Below are 15,258 nucleotides of genomic sequence, written 5' to 3'. Positions count from 1 at the left end.
AAAAAAATCAAACAAAATAGGTTACGGTTCCTTTATTTACAAGTCTTTTGAACACCATCCCTGTATGAAGCGTACATTCAAATATTCTTAGCAGTGAGTGAGTTTAACCATGGAACACTGTAAACAGATAGAGCCTTTAAATATTTTCTTCATCATCTTTTTTCCCCTCTACCATGTATCTTTTGAAATTCGCTTTGGTTCTGCAGGGAAATATATATATATAATATAACATTTATCTTTTAAAATAATTCCAAATCGCTTTTGAGCTCTTGGAAGGTCACTGGAAGCTTCCAAGCTCAGTTCTGGGGCATTGAAAGGCAGAGTGTGGCACTGGAACCGGGTGTTTTGGGAAACTTGTGCCCCTCATAGCTGGGGACCGCTGGCCAGGCCTGCTCCTCCCCTGAGCAAACCCAAGCTTCTATTAAGTGTGGCAAAGTCTTTGCCAAGCTGCCGCACTCCACAGGCATTTCCTGCAGAGATCTAGGGGCCAGCGGCCTGGGCGCAGCCTCTTTGCTTTTTGATGTCTTCCACCTTGGGGAATAGTCTACTCTGCAACCAGGCTTTAGGCTTGCTTGAGCGGCAGACCAGGATGAAGACCCTCAATGATAGGAAAAACTAGGTGGGCTGCAGGAGGCAACTGCTAAGCAGCTCAGGCCTGAGACAATGCGGTGAGTGGCTAGGAGGAGTGGAGAGCCACTAATGCCACCAGAAATAGTAGATTGTTTTTTATTTTTATTTGTTTGTTTTCTCTCAAGAATCAGCAGCCCTCTCCCACTTCCTATCCACCTCTTACTCCAGTTGTCTTTCACATTGGCTTTAGAAAGCAGCCCCATTCCGGACATCCAGGAATCCTCCCCTTTCCTCCTGCTCCTGTCCCCAGACTGAACTGGGTTTGGAGACTGAAAAGCTTCTTGATGCAGGGATCCTGGGGGGGGGGGCAGACTCCAAGTGGAGGGTCCTGAGGGGTTGATCTCCAGAGGACCTGGCAGGGGGCCCAGTCCCTGATGGAGACCACACCCAGCGTGAAGCTCCACAGTCTCCAAGAGTGAACCACCAGGGGTCCCAAACCCTTCGTCCTAGTTGATGCATAACTCTCTGAATCCAATTATTATCAGGAATCTTAACCACAGATGCCAAGAGAGTCCCAGGCCGCCTCCTTCGGGGTATCTCCCAGTAGTGGCCCCTCTCTTGCACACCTCCTTTCTTCAAAAGTCACTGTGTGCCTTGACCTTGTCAAGGGCAAAATCTGCATATAATCTCATGTGTATGAAGCCCCCCACCCAATTCCAGCTGGCTGGAGCTTTAGAGAAGCGGGTTGGCCGAGTAATATTGTAACCGGTCTCTGTTAATTTTTTTTTCCTTCATTCTTCTGTTCTGAAACCAGATTTTGACTTGACGGTCGGTGAGGTTGAGCATGCGAGACAGCTGCAGACGCTTCTCTTTGTTGATGTACACGCTGAAGAAGAACTCCCGCTCCAGCTCCCGGATCTGGTACTTGGTGTAGGGGCAGCGCTTTTTTCGGGTGCGTTGGCCACCTGCAGAGGAAGAGGTCGGGAGTAAGCCAGGTGTGGGGCCTGCAATCCATCCCAGAGTCCCGAGTGGAGGAGAGGGGCCAGATCCAGGAACTGGAGGCCCTGCCCAAGCCCCATCAGGGCTTCTCCTGGCCCCTACCTTCAGGCTTCTACTGTGGGGTGGGGACAGGCTGCAGGCAGAGGCTCAACCCCAGATAAAAGTCAGTTCCCTAGATAGGCCCCCAGGGAGGCTGCTCATGCTGCCTCCAGAGCAGAAAGGAGGGCTCCTCATAGCAAAGGAAGAGTTTGTGTCGGGGAGGCCCGCTTCCAGAGCAGCTGAGTGGGGGTTGCTGGTCGCCACCAGCCTGGCCAGACTAAACAAATAGCCGCCTGAGGACATTTCACCTTCCAGCACCTGGGCAGGCGGCAGGCCGGTTCCAAGGCAGTAAAGGCGGCCCCAGCCCCCAGCCCCGGTCTTTCTCCTCCTCAACATGTGGGGCAGCTGCCGGTTCTTTTGTCAGCCTGAGTGCTGGCCACTAGCTCTTGCTTCTTTGGCCAGCCTCCTGGCTTCCTCGAGGTCAGGAGATGTCAGCGGAAGCCCCCTACCCTGGGCCTTCTCTGAGCACCAAGGCCACACAGCTATCCTGGTCCCCCTAGCACAGGGCTGCTTTTTTATATAGGGTGGAGGGAAGAGGGGTTCCCCAAAGCTGCGGGCACCCTCAACTTGCTCCCCCTCTGGATAAAACTCCGTAAGACATAAAGAAAAACACAGCCCCGCTTTTGACAGATTGAATAACAATTGTGAGTAACATACGGATGGACAGAAGGCGGCAAGTAATTGCCACAGCGCAGGAGGAGAATGACTTCCTTTGGACAAAAAGGCCAACTTTGGGTTAATTTGTTTCTTTTAATATATTGCTCGAGCTAAGCGGGCTATTTTATCTGTTAAACACGCTTCTAGCGCCATCGTTAAACAGCGATGCCTTTGAATCCGGGCTGGGACTGGAGACCCGGCGCAACACATGGTTTCTATAAAAATCTCCGGATTACCTTGCTATCAAAGGCTCCTGGAGCCCTTGCAGGGGGAATTTACAGGCGCCCACCTCCGGCTCCCCAGCCCTGAGCTGGCCCCGAGCGGGGTCCAGCTGCCGGGCTTGGGAGCTGAGAAGGGGAAAAAGAGAGGTATATATATATATATTTTTGCAAGCATGCCTTGGCCGGTGGGTATTTCACGGCCAATTTCAGCACTCGCCACGTGATCCCGCCTTTTATAACAAAGTTTTGTTGGGGGAAACCTAAAGGCCCTTCATAAACCTTATATGCTTATAAAACAGCATATAAAAATTTAACAGCGGTGCTGCGCTAGATTTCCAACTCCCCTTTCATAAAGCGCTGGGCCCTGCCTTTATACGTACTGGAGCCGCCGGCCTTGTCCTCAGTGTGGCCGGAAGACGACTCGGGGCTGCTGCTGCTCTCGGGGCGCCGCCGCCGCTCCTTTTCCTCGGCCGCCGCCGCCGCTGCCGCCTCCCGGCAGCCGCCGGCGCCGCTGTCCGAACTTGAAGTTGCCGGCGTGCCCGTGGCCGCTGCCGTCGCCACCGCCGCCGCGGAGGTCGCCGCGGCCGCCGGGAGCCCCTTCTCGGCGCTCTTGTCCCCGGGGTAGTCGGAGGAGGCGAGGTTTTCCGTGGTGCCGTAGGCCGTCTCGAAAAACTGGTCGAAAGCCTGTGGCAGGACGCCGTTCCTGCCCACGGTGCTATAGAAATTGGACGAGACGGCGGGGGTGGGGTGGTGGTAGACGTTGGCCGAGTTCTTGGCCAGCACGTCGCCAGGCACGCCGGCCGCGCTGGGCGCCTGCAGGCAGTCTCTGTGCACGAGCTCCTCCGCGGAGTAGCAGTGGGCCAGATTGCCGCGGGGGTGCCATTTAGTGGCGGGCTCAATGGCGTACTCTCGGAAGGTCACTTCGCGCACGGGTTGGACCTGGGGCAGGTTGGAAGAGTAGGAGTATGTCATTGGGCGCGAAGACGGGGTCTGGGGCAGAAAAGAAGGGAGGCTGGAGAAATCTGGACCCGAGACGTAGTAAGTACAACTTGGCAAATACATGTTAGAGGAGCAGGGACCACGCTCATCAAAATCCATCATTGGGCTACCTTGGGCTCTCCGCAGTAGCCGAGCTTAACATGATTCTCCACTGCAGCTGCCTCTTTGAAGCGGATCCGTGAAGTAGAAATTTGGAGACGTAAGCTGACGTGGAAATCTATCCCCATCCTTAGCAGGGAGGTGCTGGTCATGTGACCCGATGTTGAAATTGACAAGCTGCGAGCTAGTCCGGGCCTTTTTTCCCCCCTTTCCTTTTTTTTTTTTTTTTTTTCTTCCCTCCCCTCCCTCCAGGCTTTCTTTCTTTGTAGCTACCTCAGGGGAAGCAACAGATCGTCACTCGGTGTTCTCACCGAAAGCACGTAATCGCCGGTGTAACTCATGTTGGCTGGGGGGCCTCCCGGCGCGCGGTGAGACTGGGGTGAGCCCCGCTTGCGCTCAGCGGCACCGTCCTCGCCCTCAAGTGCGCTGAGGGCGGTGAGAGAGCTCAGCTCCTGCCACTCACCACTCCCCCGGTGAAGGGTACCCCAGGCTGGGGGTGTCCGGGTGGGAGTTCGTCTCTGCGTGGCCCGTGCGTGGTCGGTCGGGGAATCAATTCACTTGGAGGATCGCGTTCGCGCCTCCTTCTTCGCGGCCCACCCCCCCTCCACACACAGGCTTGCTCTGGGAGCCACCTCTGCCTCCGACCCTCCGGGGCCAGGGTTCGCAACGGTGGATGTGCCTGCCTCGTGGCTTGCCCGATTTGCACGGTGACTTGATTACACGCTCGCATTCATGGTCACTTCCGAACCCCTTTAGTGCCTTCCGTCCCTAAACCGCCAACAACCAGGCGGCTTCCCCCGCGGTTTGTCAGGGATCCGCAGGTCCCGAAGGGCCTTCGTCTTACCCGGGATCCACCTCCCCTTCATCCTCCTTGCCGGTCTCCTCACCCCACCCCCTTCTCCTCGCTGCCTTGGGGGTTCCAAGTCAATCGGCAGAGCCAGAGGCGTGGGGGCTGCGCAGCTGCGCACTGGTGCGCCCGACAGCCCGCCTGGTCTTCTGAAGCTGAAGACTCGAAAAACCAAGCAGTAGAGGCGAGCCTGGGCTGCTTTAGAGGCGGTGACATCCGAGGAGTCTTCTCCTGGGTATGCTGCACCTTCAGGGACCCACCAGACTTCTAGAGAATCCCAGAGCTCTGTGAATAGTGGGGGCAGTGAGGAGGGGGTGAGGGCCAGGGAGCGTCGCTGAGAAAGGGGTAACACGCCTCCTCTCCTTCTTGCAAAGCGTGAGAGTCAGAGGTGTGCAGGGCAGAAACTCAGAAGGCTCGGCGCCTGTCCTGCTATTCATCCCATGGAAGAAACACAATGCCAAAGAAAAGAGACGTGCTTCCCAGACTCCCATCACCTTGGGTGATGAGGCTGCCTTGAAAAGGCTAGATTTGAGATGAATATGTAGAGACAGAGGCCATAGCGGCTAGTGTGAGTCTAGTTTTCTTGGGAAGAGGAAAGAAAAAAAATTCATGGTGAAAAATGTTCACCATCTTGCAGGACTGAATGGACAATGTTTGGGAGAATCGAAAGAAGAAGACATAGAGCAGCCAGACAGAGCCAGGAGCAGGGAGGGGCCCAGGCATGAGGCCTCCCCACACCTATCTTCTTGGAAGGAGCTGGATGTCACTGAAGCAAAGTCGAAAATGAAAAAGAATAACCTTTTCCCTTTTCCCATCCAGGAAATAGCTGAAGGTATTTATATATCTTGGGGAGATTTAGAGTATAAACTCTAACATCTTTGGTATTTAAGTGTCAACATCGATTTATTTATTTATTGCTGAGCTGACTGTAACCGACTCAATAACAAATCTAATCATGTATTGCACTGGAAAAGGAATATTCTCATTACGTATTTTCTCCAAGTGATGGCTCACCATTGCATTTGAATGCCTGCTGTAAATATCAGTAATATCGAATAATTACTCTGTAGTGGAGCAAACTAATTTATTAGCATTAATGTTTATGTGGCTCCTACTCCCCCCCCCCCTTACAGGGTAGCTTATCACAAATCATACTACTACAACACATTGGTTTAATGAACTCTTTATTCAGGTTTTGCTGCACGAACTTCCATGCCCCTTGAATCCCTCAGAGCTGAACTCAAAATTATTTGTGCATCTTTAACTTGACATATTTGTCCACTGTGGCTTGTGCAGGGGGCAGTGGCAAGTGTGAGGGAGAAGGTCTCATGGGAAGAAAGGTTGTTGGGAAAGGGGAGCATGAGACCTCCTAAAGCTGGGAATCATAGTTATGGAATTGCCCTGCGGGGGGGGGGGGCAACTTTCATTTCCAGCAGTGACCAACAAGGCAAAATATTTATTTCTCCACAGTATCTATTTCTTAGAGGCAGAATATAAAAGGGAGAAGAAGAGTTTTTCAATCAGCAGTATTTGAGCCATTCCCTGGTTTGATTTTGGTTTTCCCAAACTCTCTCCCAACAGCCCACCCAGTCCCTACCACCCCCACCCTCAAACAAAAGGAATGCATGAGGGGTTTCAGTGACTGTGCCGTAACAAAGGCGCCACCATTGCGGGGCTTGCCCCGCCCCTGGGTGAAGGCAAACAAATTCTTGCACTTGTATTAGGGCTTTTAAGGCTATAATTGAACCCGGGGGCGTCTAGGGGAACCGAAAACAGTTCTAGACAGACCTGGGGTTTTATAGCACTTTTGGCAGTCAACTTCAGCTTGTGCCTGAGCAGACAGGCTGCAGTGGCCTGCCAGCGGGGGACGCCAGGCTGCCTCCCCCAGCTGCTTGCAGCCCCTCTCCTAATTAGATCGGTTACCCCCTTGGTGCCAGAGAGAAGAGGTCCCCACAGAAAGGTCGGTATGGGGATGTGCTCTGCTCTGCATAACCAATGTCTTCCCTGTCCTGGAGAGCCAAGCCTAGAGGGTGCCGGCAGGTCTGGATCCCATGGGTGTCTGCAGGAGACAAAAGTGAATTTCTGAGCAAAGACTGGAGCAGAGGAAGGCGCTCCGGGAGCGGCTGGTAGGGCAATTCCAAAGGCTGTCCGTACGGGAGCGGGTGCTGGGAGGGCCTGGTAGCCTGGAAGGGGGCATGTGGGGGCACAGCCACGAAGATAGATAAGGGCAAAGGCTCTCGATGCCAGGAATAATGAATGCTTTAGTTTCCCAGCAAGGAGGGACAGGAGTGGGCGCTCAGATCCCCAAGGCTGCGGCACTGTTCCCAGCTTTGCCCGCTCCTGCCCCTCTTGCCTAGAATATACTGGCTGTGTGAATGTTTGGGGCAGGGAGTTTGAGGGTGGGCGCAGCTCTGAGGATCAGACCGTATCTTGGGGAAGCAGGGGAGGCAGGGCTGGGGGTCCTTAGTTTTTTACTTTTCTCTGAGTTTAACGGACCCTTCCGCTTTGCAGGAGGCCCAACAGGGGAGCGGAGCCCACCGGGCTCAGGACTCAGGGGAAGACCCGACGGGGACTAAGGCCGCCCAGGAAGTCCAAGTCGGAGTCGCATTTCTTGAAGAGGCTGAGCCAGGCAAGACTGTGACATTCGCCCTGGAGACTGGTTTCTCAGGAGCTGTTGTTTCTCAAGATTTCCACAGCGCGGGGCCATCTCCAGAAAAACAATCTTCAGCGTGTATGTATTTCCTTTTATCGTCAAACCGGAGCCCCACAGCAGCGAATGCAAGAGGCCAAAAATGTTTTGGAGGAAGAAAAACAAAGGCAGGAAGTGGCTGCGGACTGACGGTGCGTGCGTGTCTGCGGAGAAGGGAGGGAGGCGTTCCAATCTCTTCTTGTTGTTTTTCCAAATTTCAAGATCTAGGCAGCCCTCGCAGGGCCAGCCCCGTCGCTCCCCGCGCAGCATTTGGAGATGGCCACCCGGAGAGGAGAAGGCTGGCGTCCGCCCGCGCCAACCTCTTCAGGCGGAAATGGCTAACGAGGAGATTTGCTCAGCAAAGCAGACCGAGCCTTTCCAAGGCTTCGTTTGATTAGGCCCCAATGTTGGGGGCGGGGGGGAGTTAGGGGAGTTCTGCAGCGCCTCCGGACGCTCCTCGAGTGGGCTGAGTGCGCCCCGGCTGGGACAGGATGATTCGTGCGACCTGCGCTCCAAGCGCCTTTCTAGGCGGGTTATCGGAATAAAGTGTGTCCAGGTGCTTCTGCCCAGCACTACCGCCTCCGCTTCTTCTTGCAGCCGATGGGTCTGGACGGCAGCTGGAGGGCCGTTGTTGGCGGTGCCCGAGTTTGGGTGGCTTTGGCGTGGTCAGTGCGCACCGGGGCAATGTGAGGCCTTTCATGGGGATTGTTGTGCTTGGGGGTGTTTCCAGCACAGTCATTCGAGGGACAGGAGCCTGAGCCGAAGAACTGCCACTTGATAGGCAGCTTAACACCTGCTCCCTGAAAGAGAGGTTTCGAGCTGGGGGCCGGGAACACCTCCAGACTCTGGTGTTCCCAACCCGGAATGGGCCCTGGGTTTGGGCTGCTATCTTCTTTCCTTGGGGCTGGCTTGGGCTCAGGTAGTGGCTCATTGTCTCCCCAGTGCCTGCACTTGCGCTCCTTTGAGTGCTTAGTGTATAGTGCATAGTGTGAATGCCAATACCAGACTGCCCGCTCACTCCACTCCCTCCTAGCCAGTCCGTCTTCCTGCAGGTACTGCTTGCCTGTCTCCTGCCCTGCCTCTTTCCAGTGGAGTCTCCCCTTCTTCAGCCTCCTGCCTCTTCTGATGCCTCTCATAGGCTGAGCAAGAAGTGAGGTGCCACTGGAGGGCACCCAGTAGTCAAGCACAGGGAAGGGTGACTGTTAGGTTCCTGACCCTTCCTCAGTTCAGGCTTTCACCAGGGATTTGAACTGGACTTGTCACCTTCTGAATACTCCATTCCAAAGCCCTACCACATCCTTTTTCTCTCCCTCCCTCTCTTACCAGCATGTCCATCTTCTCTTCTTGGGATGCAGCTTCTGCTTTTCTAGGCCCAGCAATCCTGGATGGCAGCCGGCCTGGGAGGATTCAGGCCCACTTGACAAACTCTCTCCCAAAGATCTATGGTCATTTACCTATGGATCACTTAAGGCACCAAATTTTTTGCCTCTTCTTGCTGGTCTGAGCCTCTACCTTCCTTTGTCCTTAAATGTCACACCTGTTTCTAGAAAGCTAAACAAAAACCTGTGTGACCATACTGCACACAGGTGTATGAGCCAGTTGTGAGGACCCAGGGTAGAAATGGCCATACGACCCTTCCCTGGTCCCTGGTCAGAGGCCAGACCTCCATCGAGGGCTCTCTCCTTCCCAGTCGGAGGTGTCCTGGAGGTACATCTGTCTTCCATGGTGAGCCTGGAAGATGGATTCTCTAGGAAGGCCCAGGAGATCCAGTATTTGTTCTCAGGAAACTAGGAAATTGTCTATGGGCAGATCAGCTCTGTTCAGAGGCAGTGCTGATACTGAAATGATATTTCAGGAGACTCTTCTCTGTCATTGCTAGGTAGAGGCAGGGGTTAATTTATCCCATTGGCTTGGCAAGACACCCACCTCTCCACAAGCTCCTCTACCCTTCCAAAAGCATGGGAACAGGTAATGCCTTGAACTTGGCCTTATGGTTGGTTCTGGCCCACAGGTTCAATAATCAGAGGTCCCCTGATATCTGTAGAGGTCCACATCCTTCCCCTGGCCTCTGAGAGGTGGGGCATAGGGCTCAACTAAAGGTCTCAGACACCCAAACAATCTATTATTTAGTTTAGTGGGTCCAAACTGGTGGGAGAAAAAGGATTACTTTCTTTGAGAAGAACTATTATTTTTATTGTTGTGTACTCATTAGAGACTTTTTCCCCCTACCAAGTGGGAACAAATGGGGTAGGAGGAACTTTGAAGGGCAAATCCCTGGTTTGCAGTCTGCCTTCCATTCTCCCTGCAACTTCGGCCCAAACGGGTTTCCCCAACTGATTATGCATACAATAAAGGGGACAAATGAGGATGGCCCAACCAGAAGGTCAGCTCTGGCCCTGGGATCATGGTCCCCACAGCTATAGCTCACAGGAAACCCCCATGCCCTTGGGAACAGTTCCCCAGCCTCTTCTTTCTACTTAGCCACAATTCATGGCTCATATTCCAGACTTGAGAAGGATGAGCCCCTGTGCATTCCAAGCCTGCCCTAAGAGTCTCTGCCACATGCCTTGCAAGACAATTCTGCCATAGTACCCACCCACAGGCACTCTCTCCAGTGGTCAGTGGCCCTTCTAGGCCTTGTTCCACCACGCAGCCCTAGGGATAAAGCCCAACTTTTCTGTTTTCTGTGTGTGTGTGGTGGGGATGGGCAGGGGGAGACAAAATCTTTGATTTACCTGGAGCAATAAGCTCAGCAGCAAACCAGGCTTACACTATTTGTTGACTGCTGGGCCTGATGTGGTGACCTGATGCCAGCAGGCCATGGGCAGAGGTAAGGGGCTCCCAACCCTCCAGAATACAGTGAGGGCATTCTTGGGACCTGGGATCAGGGATGTTTATCTTTGGAAGAATCACCTCACTTCTTGGCCCAGATTTTAGGCAGAAGAGGAAGAGCATCAAAGGTCTCACCAAAGGCCTGCCACGAACTGAGGGAGCCCGCCTGGACTCAGGCACCTCAAGAGAGGCTCCCAGCAGGCTATTTGTTCCCTCAACCTATTCCTGGCCCAGTTGGCCCTCTGGCCCTACTGCGTCCCTTGTTTTTGTGGGAGTTAAGAACTCAGAACTCCGATCCAGCTGTCTCCATCTCCTGTCTAGTCTCTCCACCTTGCAGGCCCTGTGCCGCTGACAGGGAATAGGCCTCACGGACTCAGTCTCCTGGACCCTGCTCTTCCAGGACTGGCTGGTGGCATAGCCTGAGACACACCTGGCTGCTGGAACTTCAACAGGGCTGGAGTTGAAAATCAAGAAAGAACCCCTGCCCCAAGTCTTCGAGCCCCAAGCTATCAGAATCTGCTTGCCGCCAGCCGATTGTGTGTCTTCTGCCTTCCTGGGGCCAGCGCCACGCGACTGTGACCGTGGACGGGGCCATGGCGCGGAGGACTTGACCTTTGTGGCTAAGCCGGGAGTATGCTGAGTTGGAGGGAGGGGGATTCTGCCCTCTCCACGCTTTCCCACCCAATAGCAGCCCAGACAATCCTCTCCAACTACACCGCTCACCCCATCCCCTCTTCATTTTGTGCAGGGTTCGCAGACCCTGAGCCTGAACAAAGCCCCCAGCAGTGCTCTCGTCACCTTTTCGAGCTCCTGTCTTCAACTCCCCTAGGCCTCAGGGTTAAAGCCAAGCAGTCTACGGCCCTCCCAGGGCCCTCTTCTCTCGCTTGACCCTGGCTGCCCTCAGCCAGCGCCAGGTACTACCGTGGGTGCCAACCTGGCCCCTGGCCGTGCCAACTTGGTGCGCGCGGGCGCGCGCGAGGTCCTGGCCTCGGGCTGAGGGCGCCGCCGGGCCGAGCGGACTGTCTCAGAGGCGCCGGGCGCCGCGAGGCCCAGGGCTACCTCCCAGCCCGCGCCTCCGGATTTGGCCGCTCGGGTCCACAACTTGGCCCTGCGTGCCCGGCTCGCTGTGCACTCAGCTCCCTTGGATCTCACCCCACCCCTTGGCCCGGGGCTCGGAAAACGGAAGTATTTGGTAAAGAAAAACACGGTTTCTTTTCAGCCCGTTTCAGAACCCCTTTTAGAGAAAATGCTCCTGTCAAGTTTTATTTCCCGTTGCAAACCACCTTCCACGCTGCCAGGAATTAAGACCGCGAGAGATTAAATACCCGATTCTTCTTTTGGGGAGGGGGGGCAGGGCGGAAAAGGGGGCACCCGCACAAAACCTTCGTTTCAATCGCCTTGTCCTCATCAAATACCTCCTGGGGAGGCCCGCAAAGGCCCGCCTGGGCGGCAGTGACGTCAGCCTGCAGCTGCGGGGCGGCTCCCCAGGGCGGATGCCCAGAGCCCCCGAGTCCCCCCGGCGCGGGCTGGGGTCCAGGGCCTTGACCTCGGTCTGCGTCCCGTGGCACGCCCGCGAGCCCTAAGCAAGGCGGGCTCTGTAGGATTGGAGCCTCCATTTTGAGTAGAGGGTTCACGAACAAGTGTGGAGGATTTTGAGCCTCGCTTCTGCCCCCAGGGGCGCGACATCGGGTGGCTGAGTCCGAAGCTGAGCATCCCCCGCTGGTCCGCGCCCCCGCACCGTGGGAAGCACCGCGCCGCGGCACTGCCACCCGCAGTCAGGATTCGTGCCCGGTGGATCCAGCTCTTCAGCGGCGCGACGAGGCCGTGCAGAAAGGAAATAAACAGCCTTGGCTGCGTCGACGGAGACAATTTTCTGTGCCAGCGTCTATTTTCTTCCCTTTAAAATTCAATTAAAAACAGCAAACAGCTTTTAGGCCTTCGTGGGCGCTGGCAGATGCGCGGGACTGAAGGAGCCGGCCGATCAGGAAGTGGGTATTTTCATAAAGAATGGAGTCACCTGTTATTTGCCCGGTGTGCCTGTCCTAACACCTAGGCAAAAATCTCCGCAGGCCTCTTGGATAACGCTACATTTTTTGCTTATGAAAAACGGGATGTAAGCAACTCGCTGCACGCTTCTGATTCTCCAGGTCTTGGGCTGCTGACACGCGTTCTATCAACGTTAAAGGAACGTGCATAAATCAGCGAGCCCCTCGCGTCTCCTCCGCAGAGGTCCGCGAATCCGGAGAGGCGCCTCTTAACCCACCCGGTGTAAAGCTGAGCCGTCTCAGGCAGCCTTCGGCTCGTTCGGAGCCTCGAGAATTCGCCGGCGTGCACAGAAGGCCGCATCTCCACCAAACACACTCAGCAAGGTGTGAGCGGCACATATATTACACGGTGAAACCTGTCACTACCCGCACACGTACTATATCACCCTCAGCTGAATTGCGCTGCCTCGTGAATTTTTAAGAAAACATATTAGGTTAAAATTTTAAAATAATTTTCTTTCCCCTTTCTTTTTTTTCTTTTTCTGTTTAAAAAAAAAACACACTATTTAAATGCATGGCTTCAGCTCTGTATCAGGCATAAATAGTAGTGACATTTTACAATCAACCACTTAAAATATCTTAATAAATTTGACAGCATTAAGAGCAGATGAAAAAAGTAGGGGTTTTTTCCCCCTCCTAAATTTCATATTTACAATTTTTAAAAAATGGTAACATGACAGGCCATGACAGAATTTAAAATCTTTGCTAGTTTAATAAATGAAAACGGTATTTAGTTGTTCGCATATTTACAATGTCTTATTCAGAAAGTTTCCCTTTTGGAAAAAAATATACTGAAATGAGCTATTCAGCACCACTATCACAGTATCTGGCATTATTTTTCCTACATGGTGGCTGGTGTCCTCCTGGGTGTCCTTTTTTTCTAAAGGTTTAGACTAAATGATTTGAGGGCATGAGGGAGCCACCATAATCCATGAGTACTTCATGCTGTCTGGTAGATTCAGAGGAATTTTAAATAAGAGGGGAGTTAGGTAAAATCAACATTATTAACAACCAATTTAGAGCAAGGAGGGCGGCAATTTAAAAAACCTCTGAAACATCTTTTGTCATTAGTTTCAAAATTTGCAGAGAGAGAGAGAGGGGGGAAAAAAAACGACTACTTTACCCAGAGTTCCTGCAGTGGGGATGGCGTGTGAGAGGGCGGTATTCCACTGCAGGGCTGCTGTTGGCCTCCTTCCTAGGCCTGAGGCTCTGAACAGTTCTTACATCTAAAGAAAAATATCTCCATCAACAGAGGAGTCCCCTTTGGAGCTGTTTGTAAACACACAGTTTGATCCAGTTTTGAGGGGATTTTCCACCACTTCAAATATTTTGGGTGAAAGCTGTTACTTTGGAATGATGGCAGCTCATTCAGAAATACAGTACTGTGGCACCAGACTCAGGGAGGTTGATCCGAAGCATCTTTTTCATTAGTTTCCACAGTGGAGTAAAGTCCTCAGGGCAGCAAAATTTGATTGCACTTCACAAGGCCATTCCATATGTACATTTCAAGACCATGCTGTTTTTGAGACAGCTTTAGAGATGCCTTCTATAATTCCCCATCTATAAACAAGCTTTATGTCTTCAGGTTGGAGAGGTTTCCGTCAGGTTTGAAACCAACCAATATTATTTCCTGTAAAATGATGGATACAGTTCTTCCAGTCACAATGACTTTCTTCTAACATAAAGATAAAATTAACCTCATTTCAAAATTCTGCATCATAAGGCTCCTGGTTCCACCAACATTGCAATACATATGAGCATAGCATGGATTCCACAAGAACATATTACCCTGTGTGTATATTAAATATATAAACATACATATGTATTATTTATGACTCTAAACACAGCACCTGATGTATTGTTAGGGGTCACAAAATAGTAGAAACAATACTTATTATAGTTTTGATGGTGGTTATTAATATTACATGTATATATTTCTTCCACAAATCAAATGGCAGGTTTGCAAACATCAATATAAGATTGCACACCACCCAGGAGCAGCACTCAGCTCTGAGCTATCCAGGATAATGCTCCTTCTGCATTTATATTATGGTCATTTTGTAGATATGAGATCTTTAAGCTCTCCATACTGACCTCTTAAGAGGTGGGTTTCTTTGAATTTCTGAAATGTAACTCTAGAACTCTAGAGTTAGTGAGGCATCTGAAACTTTTAATTTGCCGTATAGACTCCCCTACAGCTCTAATTAGGATGGTAGACCACCTTGGAGGGTGAGAGCCAGGAAAGACTGGTTATTTAAGAACACCTCTTAGGTTGTGACAAAATGTACAGCTTTAAAGCAGATCTGCAGAAATCTGATGCAGCAAGTTACTATGAAAACAAATTGAACTTGGTCAGTAAAGAAAAGGAGCAAAACTTCATCATGTAAAGTACATTTTGTACCTCAACTCTAGAAATTGCCTTAAATTACAACGTCTCAGGTCATCAGTAATTAATACTATATCTGTACAGATTCTACAAATATATATATATATATATATATATCTACACACACAAGCACACACAAGCACTGATATGCATATATGTATACACATATATATGTTCACATATATACAGGCACATGTATAACTTACATATATTCAAATCTGCTCCATCTGGAGCCAAAGAAATGAGTACTAAATCTCTTAAGGAGTCAAGAAGGTAAGACCTTTTGATTCCCTTGAAGCCGAAGAATTACAAGGAAGCTTGTCAACGCGAGGTGGCGCCCTTGATCTACTAATCCAGCCAAGGCCAATTCATGAGCTGTCAAAAGTCAAGGTCACAAATTGTCTTTTTTCGTCAAGGTCAAGGTTTAAGGCCTTTCCTAGTCCTGTCATTTCAACAAATATCAAAACCTGCCCCCTCAGACGCATGCAGACCCAAAAGCAGATTTTAAAATACGACATCCTGGGCATCGCTGATACTAAACAACTGGTTTTCATTTCCTATAGGGAGCCTGAGAACTTACACTATCTCTCCCATCTTTCTTTTTTTTCTCATTTTAAGAATACCTGACATTTTAACCCCCTTTTCTAAATTTTTAGGATTTTAGTTATGAGGGATTTCTCCCTTTGCTTTAAAAAAAATTGTAGCAAAGTAAAAAAATAGCTCAACTAAATAATAATAGAAAAGAATGGTCCTTGGCTTGTGCAGAACAAACCTGCTTCTTTTCTTTCTGTGCAGTGCATAGGAAAATAATGAGT

General features: G+C 51.5%; 1 protein-coding gene and 1 long non-coding RNA gene across 5 annotated transcripts; one reads left to right on the top strand and one right to left on the bottom strand.

Moving 5' to 3' along the window:
- Nucleotides 1-31: 31 nt before the first annotated feature.
- HOXA11 (homeobox A11) lies at nucleotides 32-3,793 on the bottom strand. Its single transcript, XM_090287078.1, has 2 exons — nucleotides 2,927-3,793; nucleotides 32-1,535 (listed from the first exon to the last, which is right to left on the bottom strand). The coding sequence occupies exons 1-2, from the start codon at nucleotides 3,645-3,647 to the stop codon at nucleotides 1,303-1,305; spliced, it is 954 nt and encodes a 317-aa protein (XP_090143204.1). The 5' UTR covers nucleotides 3,648-3,793; the 3' UTR covers nucleotides 32-1,302.
- On the top strand, nucleotides 2,731-7,745 carry LOC150001284 (uncharacterized). 4 transcript variants are annotated; one of them, XR_016513008.1, is made up of 5 exons: nucleotides 2,731-3,744; nucleotides 3,897-4,012; nucleotides 5,129-5,323; nucleotides 6,429-6,617; nucleotides 7,003-7,745. It is a non-coding gene; the product is annotated as an uncharacterized LOC150001284 (long non-coding RNA). The 4 variants fall into 4 exon arrangements; XR_016513007.1 differs by having other exon boundaries at nucleotides 2,738-4,012; XR_016513006.1 differs by lacking the exons at nucleotides 2,731-3,744; nucleotides 3,897-4,012 and adding an exon at nucleotides 4,247-4,726 and having other exon boundaries at nucleotides 6,507-6,617.
- The last annotated feature ends 7,513 nt before the right edge of the window (nucleotides 7,746-15,258 follow it).

This window comes from Furipterus horrens, unplaced genomic scaffold, assembly GCF_987537825.1.
Source record: "Furipterus horrens unplaced genomic scaffold, mFurHor1.1.pri manual_scaffold_9, whole genome shotgun sequence".
NCBI classification, from domain to species: Eukaryota; Metazoa; Chordata; class Mammalia; order Chiroptera; family Furipteridae; genus Furipterus; species Furipterus horrens.
Note: the sequence above shows the minus strand (reverse complement) of the source record. Positions and strands in the feature narration are given on the sequence as shown.